Source organism: Medicago sativa, chromosome 3 (genome assembly GCF_051527215.1).
Source record: "Medicago sativa cultivar Bolivia chromosome 3, Bolivia_mono, whole genome shotgun sequence".
Classification (NCBI taxonomy): domain Eukaryota; kingdom Viridiplantae; phylum Streptophyta; class Magnoliopsida; order Fabales; family Fabaceae; genus Medicago; species Medicago sativa.
Window position 1 is genome coordinate 15,951,013 of NC_140751.1, and position 12,111 is coordinate 15,963,123.

Consider the following 12,111-nt stretch of genomic DNA (forward strand, 5'->3'; position numbering starts at 1 on the left):
GAGTAAAAGGCCACATGACATCCTTACCGTGTAATCGACTGATGCAATTTAACCATTGGCTTCTTTTCTCATGTCTCACGTTTTCTGAGCCGATACAAAAAGAAAAGCAGACAATTAACATTAAATATACTAAAAATTGGGACACAAAGTCAGAAGAATCGCAAATAGGAACTGTGTTTTTCAATACAAGATGTTCTATGACAATTTGTTGCAGACAACTTTAGAACATAGTTTGAGAAGATGTTAATAAAAGAAAATGAAATATGTTTCATTATAATGCTTGAATACAAACCATGAGCAAATTGGAATGGATAGAATTCATACAATGTCAGCCTCTTCCCTTGCTTGCGTCAAGATCATGATACTCTATGTCGAACCCAAATCACCTTTGGATGAAAGAAACAAAGACCGAAATTTTATTTATTACGAATGTGTGTGCCTTGCTACCTCTTTATTGCAGTAAGAACAATGCATTCTCTGGCAGAAAGTAAGCAGATTGTAAATTAAATTATTCTTAAAAACACGAACGGATGTCAAATCTCAAAACTTTTGTATCCTTATGTTTCATTTTTCTAATTTCCAGTTTTCATCTACTCTGCTTAAGTGTAGCCTAACTTACCAATTACCACTGTGAGCATGTCTGGTACATATTATGCAGAGCTGTCTCAATCGTTATAATTATTATGCCATCCAGCGGAATTTTTCAAAGTAAAATATATATTTTAGAATTCAAATGAGCAATATAAAAAAACTTTAGAGTTAGTACTTGCGTGAGTAACATAGTGTATTTTATTTTTTTTATTTTTTTTTGCACTGGTTTTCAAAAGACATCTGATGGAAACTGGTTTTAATTGTAAGAACTCAAACTGAAACGCGGTTTTTATTCTTGAATAAACACTGATTATGTCATTTTACATCAAATAACTGCCTAACCTCCCAATTGCATAACTTCCCTATGTACATTCAAAAAAAATTACTACATCCTAAGGTACAACCCTGGCACAAATAGGATTATTTATTACAGTACAAAATTTAATTAAGACTCTCTAGGTTAAGAAAATTGTTTCCAATTTCTGAAGTTATTTCAGATATGGACACACATATAGAACACCGTCCATACATCAAATGATTGTGAAATAAGCACCTGATTTTTTATCAAATTCACCGTGGATCAAAATATAGACAATAGCTCGGATAATCCAAACATGCACATAGGTTGTAATTGACCTGAAGAGGAAAAAAGATGTGTTGGGAACTCCATTTGGGTAAAAGACCACAATCATCATTTATCAGAATACCCTCAAACTGTCCCAAATCATACAAAAATAAATTGCCACCACTCTTCACACCATTCCAAATGCAAAATCCTCTTAGCCTGGGAAAATAAATTGAAGTCAGAAAAAATAAGAATATAAAAAAGGGAAATAAAAGATTTGATTCAATAGTTGGTGGCATTTACCATGGGAAAGGTGAATCCCATAACATCTCATTCCTGTATAATGTTGTCAATCAATGCTTGTATGTGGGAAGTAGACGGCATTGAAATTCAATAAAAATACACATTCGGGATGTGACTAATTGTATGCCAACGCTCTCCTCCCTCCTTTCCATACTTCCCTTTAATTAACGGACAATCGGAAATCCACAACATTTTTCCAACTTGCTTTTTTCTCATGACTCATGTTTTGTAGACAGACACAAGTCACACAACATAAAAATATACAGACTCTTGTTAACACCACAGGAATAGAAAATAGTTGAAATTCATTATTCTTAACATGGAACAATCATACATACAAAGACAAATAACACACTCTTAACACAATCATCACTCAAACCGTCCGAAAATATACAAAGACAAATAACTCCAAGACAACTTCAGGTAATTTAGCTCATTCCTGCTTAATGCTGTCAATCCACACTTCAGGGATGTGACTAATTGTATGCCAACGCTCTCCTCCCTCCTTTCCATACTTCCCTTTAATTAACGGACAATCTGTAAACGACAAATCCTCAAGAGAGTTGGGTAGAGCCTCCTTCTCTGGCAAGCACTCAAGACTAGGACAGTTTCTGATAAATAAACAACTGAGAGATTTGAGATGGAGAAAACCCTTGTTGTTCATTATTCTTAGCTTTGAACAATCACTCAACACAAGATTGTCTAGAGTTGGTGGCAGCAGATTCTCCTCTGGGAAGGACTCCACGTTTTCAAACTCGTAATCACTAACGAAGAACCGTTTCAAGGAATTGAGTTGGAACAAACCCCACTTCTCTCTTGAAGCAATCAATTTTGTACAGTTAAATATTGTAAGCCATTTCAAGTTGGAAGGCAAACCTCCCTCAGAAAATGATACCATCTCTGGACAATCGGTCAAAGTAAGAAAATGAAGATTGGTGAACAAGTGTAGTGAAAAAGGCAAGGAGGAGGAGCGCCATCCTTTTATTGAAAGATCACGAAGAGAATTATAACAACGTAAATCCAAAAAGGGACAGTTTACACAGCCTCTAAAATCCAACCTCAACTCTTCAAGAATGGTATTGTTGACTAAAGTTTGCTCCACGGAGAACTCGGTGTACCGATTTTCATCAAGGACAAAAAATTTCAAGCTTTTCGGCAAATCATTCACCAAAATTCTATCAACACTCTGTATTTTTAACTTTATTATGTTATCACCCTTTGGAATTGATGCCTCCAACTTGTTGCAATCACTAATCTTCAATTTTTGCAAAGAAGGAAAGTGTTGAGGCAGAGCCCTTTTCAATTTGGGACATTCTCTTATATAAATCTCTTTAAGCAAAGGAAACCCTTCAAGACAAAACCATTCCTCCCAATTGTTCATCTCTTTAAATTTCAAAACTTCAAGGGACCTGAACGAAACATTTGTTGAACTATTGTCGCAAAACTCTTCACCGATGATCTTTATTCCGTTACAGTTTGAAAATGTTGAATATTATCACAGAATCAATCAGATTCTGTCTTGTTTGACTTATTGTAAATACTAATTAATTGTAATTAGCTGTATTAGAATTAGAATTTAAAGGGAGAATAAGTAGCATTTATAGATAGAATAATTTCTCCTATTTTCTGGCAAGACTAGCACACTGCCTATTCTATAAATACCTCCTATGTACTGTTTTACAGATATATGAATATAGAGCATATTTCTATATGTGTGATAATATTCAACACTCCCCCTCAAGCTGGCATGAATATGTCATTCATAGCAAGCTTGCACACCATGTCATCGAACTGTCTCTTGGGTAGGCTCTTTGTGAGGACATCTGCTACTTGGCTTTTGGTAGGTATATAGGACATACAAATCTCACCACTGTCAATTTTTTCTTTAATAAAGTGCTTGTCCACTTCAACATGTTTCGTTCTATCATGTAGAACAGGGTTATGAGCAATAGAAATAGCTGCCTTATTATCGCAATAAACTTTCATTGGAGTTGGGCCTGCAATCTTCAATTCTTGCATGAATTTTTTGATCCATAGTACTTCACAAAAACCATGAGCCACCGATCGAAATTCAGCCTCTGCACTGCTCCTGGCTACAACATTTTGTTTTTTGCTCCTCCATGTAACTAAGTTTCCACCTACAAAGGTACAGTAACCAGATGTAGACTTCCGATCATTTATATTACCTGCCCAGTCAGCATCTGTATAGGCTTCAACCTGTATATGCCCTCTGTTTCTGAACATTAACCCTTTTCCTGGAGTTCCCTTTAAATATCTCAATATTCTGAAAACAGCTTCAAAGTGGGCTGGCCCTGGTGCATGCATAAATTGGCTTATTACGCTCACAGCAAATGCTATATCAGGCCTTGTATGTGACAGATAAATTAGCCTACCAGCCAACCGTTGATAGCGTTCTCTATCTATTATTTCATCTTCAGCAGCTGATTTTAGTTTCACATTAGGATCCATTGGTGTTTCTGCTGCCTTACACCCTGTCATCCCTGTTTCTGTGAGTAAATCAAGTATATACTTCCGCTGGTTGAGGAAAATTCCTTCTTTCGATCTTGCAAACTCCATACCAAGAAAGTATTTTAATTTTCCAAGATCCTTGATGTCGAACTCAGCCTCAAGTCTTCTCTTTAGATCACTAATCTCTCCAATATCATCTCCTGTCATAATAATGTCATCAACATACACTATTAAGATGGCAATCTTACCTTCACGTGAGTGTTTGAAGAACATAGTGTGATCTGCTTGACTTTGAGTGAAGCCATGTCTCTTGACAACACTTCCAAATCTCTCAAACCAGGCCCTTGGCGATTGTTTTAATCCATACAAGGATTTCTTCAATCTGCAAACTTTACCTCTTCCAAGCTTATCTTCAAATCCCGGAGGCAAGGTCATATATACTTCTTCATGTAATTCTCCATTTAAGAAGGCGTTTTTAACATCATATTGATGTAGGGTCCAGTTGAAATTTACTGCAAGAGAGAGAAGAATTTTGATGGAATTGATCTTAGCAACCGGGGCAAAAGTCTCCTGATAATCTATACCATGAGTTTGAGTGAATCCTTTTGCTACTAATCTTGCTTTGTATCTTTCCACACTTCCATCAGCCTTGCACTTCACTGTAAAGACCCACTTACATCCTACTGCCTTTTTGTCATAAGGTAGATCAGTGATACACCAAGTGTTATTTTTGTTCAAAGCATTCATCTCTTCTTTCACTGCTAATTTCCAATTCGGATCACCTAATGCTTCCTGAATAGTTCTGGGCACAAACAAATTAGAAATCCTAGACACATATGCTTTGTGAGTGTCTGATAACTTGTCATATGACAAGTAATTAGACATGGGGTGTTTAGTGCATGTACGGGCACGTTTTCTTTCAGCAATAGGGATATTGAGGTCTGGAATATTTTTTCTCAAAGCAATTGGAAGATTAATATCAGGAAAAGACAAATCAGGTAAATCATTGGATGAGTGAGAAGAATTACCGGAGGAACTAGAAGATGGATTATCAGTAGGACCTTCACTTGGAGAATCCGATTGAACTTCTACTGGAAAGACAATGGGGTCTGTACCATCTTTGTGAAATTTTTTCCGAACATATACTTTAAGTTCAGGATTTTTATTCAGTGTTTCTCCCTCTTCACCCTCTGTTTCAAATACTATATGTTCTGGCAATTCAAGGTTAGATTTTCTAGGTTCTATTATCTTAGCATCTAGGTGATCATTTGTTACAATATCATCTAGAACCGGTAAAATTTCCCAAAAATTATCTTCCTCATTACTACTTTGACCCTCCCCCTGAAGAGAATTTTTTTCAAAAAAAGGTTGATCTTCAACAAAGTGGACATCCATGCTTTCAAAAAATTTCTTTGTAATTGGGTTAAAACATTTGTATCCCTTTTTATTGGAAGCATAGCCAAGAAAAACACATTTTTCGGCTTTAGGATCCAACTTGGAACGAAAAATATTTGGGATGTAAACATAACAGAGACAACCAAAGACTCTAAGGGGAAGATTTGTAATAATGCGAGAAGTGGGAAAATTATTTTGTAACACCTGCACAGGAGTCTCATATTGTAACACACGGGATGGCATTCGATTGATGAGGTAACAAGCAGTTAATAAAGCATTACCCCAAAGATACTTAGGTACATTCATAGAAAACATAATAGCTCTAGTAACTTCTAGGAGATGTCTATTTTTTCTTTCAGCAATACCATTTTGTTGTGGAGTATCACGACAAGTGGATTGATGAATTATCCCATTAGTTACTAGGAATGTACTTAAATATTTATTGAAGTATTCAGTGCCATTGTCAGACCTTAGAATGCCAATCGTGGTATTAAATTGATTTTTAATCATGTTAAAAAAATCTTGAAACCTTTGTTCAACTTCTGATTTCTTTTCCATGAGGTAAACCCAACACACCCGTGTATGATCATCAATAAATGTCACAAACCATTTTTTTCTAGATAAAGTTTTAATTTTTGAAGGACCCCAAACATCGCTATGAATTAGATAAAAAGGTTTGGAAGCAGAATAACCTCTTGAATTAAAAGACACACGATGATCTTTAGCTAAATGACAAGCATCACAATGAAATTGCGAGGAACTTATTTCTTTGGAAAATTCAGGAAACAAATGCTGAAGATAAGAAAAACTAGGATGGCCTAATCTTTTATGCCATAACATGATTTTATTTGAAACAAGAGGTGGACTTATACGGCTTGAACCGAACATTGCTGTATTACCAAGAGGAGTTTCATCAAAGTAGTACAGTCCATTAATCTCTCTAGCAGTTCCAATCGTCTTCCCCGAGTTCTGGTCCTGAAAAATACAAGTAGATGGACGAAAAAGAACAGAACAGTTAGAGTCCTCAGACAGTTTATGAACAGATAGAAGATTACAAGCAAATTTGGGAACATGTAAAACAGATTGCAAAGTGATTTGCTCTGATATTTTTATGTTGCCTTTGCCTGCAATACTGGAATAACTACCATCAGCTATCCTAACTTTTTCAGAACCTGAACTAGGAAAATATGAATTGAATAGATGAGAGCAATTAGTCATGTGTTCAGATGCCCCTGAATCTATTATCCAGGGGTTGGAATGGTTTTGGACAGATAGTGCCCAAGAATCCTTACCTGTTTGTGCCACAGTACCAACAGGAGTATTAGGAGATGAATTGAACTTTAGAAGCTTAAGAAGGTGGTCCATCTGCTCCTTAGTGAATGGAGATGAAGCAGCATCGTTGGTTGTAGGCATAGGTCGGTGACCAAACTTACCAGCCTTGCTATTGTTTGGCCTACCATGTAGCTTGTAACAAGTTTCTCGAGTGTGACGATTGCGGCCACAGTAGTCACAAACTAAATCAGTCTTGTCACCACCTCGCGGATTAGGGAAAGATTTGCGATTGACTTGAGGAACGGCCAAGGCAGATCCTTCAACCGGTGGCGGGACAGCGGCTATCTTTTTTCCGAGCATCACTTGCCTACGACTCTCTTCGCGACGCATTTCCGCAAAGACGTCACCAATTGGAGGGATAGGATTCCTACCAAGGATTCGGCCACGAACCTCATCAAACTCAACATTTAAACCTGCAAGAAATTTGAAGACACGGCTAACATCCACCATCTTCTTGTAGTGCTTGCAGTCCTCAGGTGACTTCCACTCATATTCATTGAAGAGATCCAGATCTTGCCAAATACGTTTGAGACAATTGAAGTATTTGGTGACTGAATCTTCAGCTTGCCGAATTTCTCCAAGCTGGAGAGTTAATTCGTAAATTTGGGACTGGTTTCCCAAATCAGAGTACATTTGAGAGACACTCTCCCAAAGATCTTTTGCGGTATCATAACAGAGATAGTTCGCACCTATCTCTTCGGTCATAGAATTGACTAACCATGTCATGACCATAGAATTTTCAGCATCCCATGTATCATAATCTGCGCCTGCCTTGTCTGGTTGTTTCTTGTCTCCAGTGATGTAGCCAATCTTTCCTCTCCCCCTGAGATACAACCGAACAGACTGTGACCAACGAAAGTAATTAGCACCGTTCAGCCGAATTGTTGTGATCTGAACAGGGTGATTTTCATGGTATGTCCTGACAGGTTGGGATGATTCAGGTTTGGGTGAAGAATGTTTGGGTGAGTGCTGGAACTCACTATCAGACATGGAATCAGACATTATGTGGGATGGGAAGAAAAGGGAAAAAAAACAAACAAATGGAAGCAAAATAAACCCTATGGATTTCTTGCTGCTCTGATACCATATAGAAATATGCTCTATATTCATATATCTGTAAAACAGTACATAGGAGGTATTTATAGAATAGGCAGTGTGCTAGTCTTGCCAGAAAATAGGAGAAATTATTCTATCTATAAATGCTACTTATTCTCCCTTTAAATTCTAATTCTAATACAGCTAATTACAATTAATTAGTATTTACAATAAGTCAAACAAGACAGAATCTGATTGATTCTGTGATAATATTCAACAGAAAAAGAAAGCTCCTTGAGAGAGGGGAGCTGCTCAAGTCGTGTTAAATGGGAAAATCCACAGCCTTGCAGTTGAAGAGATACTAAGTTGGGTAAATGACAACCCCTTATCCAATTTGGAAAGCTGCTGCCATTGTAGCCTTCAATAGTGAGCCTTTTCAAGTTGTTATTTGGTTGAAGAGCCTCAAAGACATTCGATTCTCTTCCATTGTTGTTGAATTTGCAATTGTCACCATAATTCATATTTAATTCTTCTACATGTTTCTTATCTTTCAAATTTGCTCCTGCGGCATCTTCGGGATTAATGACATGTTCCAATCCTGAAATACAAAGTTTCCCTTGAAGACGACTGAGATTACCCAACTCCTGAATATCAGACCCATTCTCCTCTCCCACAACAAAATGACTCAGCGTTTGAAGATGGTTTAACATGCCTATCTGCTTTGGCATTTTCTTTATATTACAGCCTTTGAGATTAAGATGCCGTAAACTCACAAGTTTGTAAAATTTTGAAGGGAGTTTAGTCAATTCAGAACAGCCTTCCAGTATTAGTGTCTCTAATTTATACAGCTTACAAATTGAGTCAGGCAACCTTTCAATTAATGATTTAGTCAGGTTTAGATATCGCAAAAGCTTTAGATTTCCTATCTCACCTGATAGCTCTCTGAGTTTACAACCACAGAATGACAATATCCGCAAATATTTTAGTTTCGAAAATAGATCACGTTGCAAATTGTTGCTTATCACGAAGTAGTCTTTACGATAGCCTCGTGGTAATGCCAAGAAGCTGCGTAATCCCTTAATCTTAGAAATGTGATTCAATAATCTTGCACCATCTTTCAAATCAAGATAGCAGCAAATGTGACGTGTTTTTTCAGTTATATCTTGCAGACTATCACCCTCAATTTGTAAGCAAAACTCATGGGACTCTGATTTTGCCAAATCATTGACAAGATCATGCATGATGAAACTTTTATCACCCCATGAATATAGTGGTTCTTGAAAAAATGAAATGGACTCTAGATCAGCCAAGAATTCAATACCCAACTCTTCTTCATTTTTGTCGCTTCCGCAACATTTCAACAAACCTTCTGCCATCCAAAGCTTGATCAATTCATCCTTTTCAAATTCATAACCCTTGGGAAATATTGAACAATAGGCAAAACAACGCTTTAGATTGGAAGGGAGATTATGGTAACTCAATCTCAATACTGAGTTAATTTCATCACCACCCTTCGATACATGCCACATATCGGTCTCCAATATCTTAAACCATTCAGCTTGAGAAAATTTTCTTTGCAAGAGATTCCCCATTGTTTTCACAGCTAGAGGCAACCCTCCACATTTCTCTGCAATCTTCTTGCCAATCGATTCAAGATTTGGATATTCAAACACATTTTTTCCTTGAAAAGCGTGTTTCACAAATATACTCCAACAATCTTTCTCCTCCAATTGATTTAAAAGAAGTTGATGGTCAGATTTCATGACAAATGCAACATGTTTGTCACGTGTTGTCACAATAATCTTACTTCCTGAAAATCCAGGGTTAAAAGAAAGTAGTAATTGCTCCAAACATTCCTCATTCCCATTCCACACATCATCTAGAACAAGCAAACATTTCTTTCCGGTTAGTGTCTTTTGTAGTTGACAAATGAGTGGATCCAAGTCTTCACCGTCTGCAGGAGAATGGAATGACCTGAGAATTGTTTTGGTGAGTCCAACAACATCAAAAGATTTTGAGACATGGACCCAAGCTTTAAGTTCAAAATGCTTCTCCATCCTCTGGTCATTGTAGACAAGTTGAGCAAGGGTGGTCTTCCCCATCCCACCCAAACCTACTATGCTGATTGTTGATACCTGCTTGCTGTTGTCTTTACATGAAAGCAAATAGTTGATTATTTCTTCTTTCTCACCCTCTCTACCATATATGCAAGATTCATCCACCAAAGATGCAGTTGGAGATCTTTTTGAGGATTGCAGGCTTACTCCACCTTCATTACTTTGTGTCAATCCCAACACATCGTTTTGGGCTGCAAGAGATCTTAGCTTGTCTAGCAAATCTTTGATCCGGGATTCAAATTGATTAGTCAAAGTTGAAAGCAAGCGTTTCACTTTGCGCTTTTGTTGTGCATTTGTAGCAATTTCGTCTAACAGTTGATCTACTTCGTATACCTCATGCTTTAGACGATCAAACCACTTCTTCACATTTTGGTTTTGGTACTTCTTTGTCTCTGCATCATCCAACAATTGATTGATAGAATACAGTGTGATTTCAAGATTTTCAACCAACTTTTGATTGAAGAGGTCTTTGAAATCTCTTGAGGCAATGCTCTCAAGAGTAACTTGAAATAATGACGAAAGAAATGCTCCAGCAATCAGCTCTGCCATGATGTTGTAGTCAAATCCTGAGAGGCTCACTGCAAAACTATAATCTGTTACGCAAAATGGAACAACAGCTATATAGTTGGAATATCATTGTCGAACACTTAAAACATACATTTTAATGGATTGTTCAATTAATGACACATTATGCAGTTATAATAACAACTATATTTGCAGTTACTGTAACTAAATCATTTGTGACTTTTATATTTCTTTATCACTGTTGTTTTTTAGAAATCCATTTTTTTATTAGAAATGAAAAAGTACAAAGAGTATGAGTGATTTCTCGGTTTGGTTATGCACAATATTTCTTGCATAAACACAGTCCAATTGAACTTCATATACTAAAATTATTAATACATGATAATTTATTAGTTTTTTGAATTTTTCTAATAGATTTTGTACTCTTGTTTTATTGTATCTGATAAACACAATGTCCAACCAAGTAATTGTATTAAAATAGTTAATGACCTGTGTTCAATCATGGTTGAAAATAAAAGAAAAAAATATTGAACACAGGTCATTGCATCGCATATTGTAAAATGAAATGATAATTAATCAATGGAGTGTTTCTATGGTTTGACTCTTTTTGTGATAACCCTCTGATATTTTACGTGAAATGTGCTCTGGTAATCTGGAGTTTAAAGATAGCCGAGTAAAGTCTGGCCAATCAGTATTCCATCCAAAATCAAACACAGGTTTTCTTGAACAATTCATCATTTGGTGAATCTATTTAATGACTTGAGTTGAGTCCAATTAAAACAGTCCACAAAATAAAAATAGTAAAACGGTCGATAAAAAAACTAGTAAAAGAATATTATTTTTTTCGAGGGGAGTAAAAGATTTTATTAAATACTTCAAATGTGAAAATGAAAAAAAATTATATTTTTACTGAGCATTGAAAAAGAGTTAGATCATTTTCTCATAATGACATGAAATTATGTTTAATTAAAATATTCTAAGAATTAAATACTATAAATTAAAGAGTTCTAAAATAAATTAAAGATTTATTATTAATTCAGGGCAATTTAGTAAATGAAAAAATTATTAATAGTAATATTTTGAACTTCATATTAATACTAATATTTTGCATAAGCACAGACCAAATGAACTTCATATAATATACACAGTGTCCAACCATGTGATTGAACTAAAATAGTTAACAAGCTTCAATTAAAGAAGAATTGTTCTTGAGTATGTGTTTGAATCGTTGTTGGAACAACTTTTGATTAGTATATTAAAAAAAATATTTAGACGAAACAAAAGAAAACTTCAATTATTAGAATTATCCCATAGAAAAACTCATTATCAGAAGTAATGTTTGAAAAATAATCATTATCATATAAATATAATATGAAAGATTAAGGTTTGTTAAGAAAGGAAGAGAATACCTGAAAGTGTCAAGGAAAGCAAAAAAGATTTAGAAGGAAATATAAAAAATGTCAAAATATGAAATTTGAGTAACAAACGTGTTTAGTAAGATTTAAAGAGAGAAATTACTTGAAAGTGAAGAACTTGAAAGATCTGCCAAAGAGAGAACAACTTACTGATGGAAGATAAATCAATTAGACTTTCCCTTTCAACAGTCCTCGCGAAGTGCGTGGGCAATAAAATATTCAAAACAAATTTCTAATTCCGAAACAAGGAAATATGAATTTTCTTTTCTTTTCTTTTCTTTTCTTTTTCCTTTTTTCAGTTAAATATTTGTAGCGTCAAAAAATAAATTGTAACAAATTAATCTTTTATTATTATCATTATAAA

At 35.5% G+C, this 12,111-nt stretch overlaps 1 protein-coding gene across 1 annotated transcript in view; it reads right to left on the reverse strand.

Annotated features, from left to right (window-relative positions):
- LOC146936091 (putative disease resistance RPP13-like protein 1) overlaps positions 1–11,731 on the reverse strand; it is a 106,616-nt gene extending 94,885 nt beyond the window's left edge. The window contains exons 1-6 of the mRNA XM_085751106.1: positions 7,969–11,731; positions 5,751–5,753; positions 1,460–2,933; positions 1,145–1,375; positions 293–477; positions 28–84 (exon numbers count right to left, since the gene is read on the reverse strand). Of these exons, the coding sequence (XP_085607232.1) occupies positions 1,893–2,933; positions 5,751–5,753; positions 7,969–10,356 (3,432 nt within the window). The 5' untranslated portion in view covers positions 10,357–11,731 and the 3' untranslated portion in view covers positions 28–84; positions 293–477; positions 1,145–1,375; positions 1,460–1,892. The remainder of the gene's footprint in view (positions 1–27; positions 85–292; positions 478–1,144; positions 1,376–1,459; positions 2,934–5,750; positions 5,754–7,968) is intronic.
- Between the last annotated feature and the right edge of the window lie 380 nt (positions 11,732–12,111).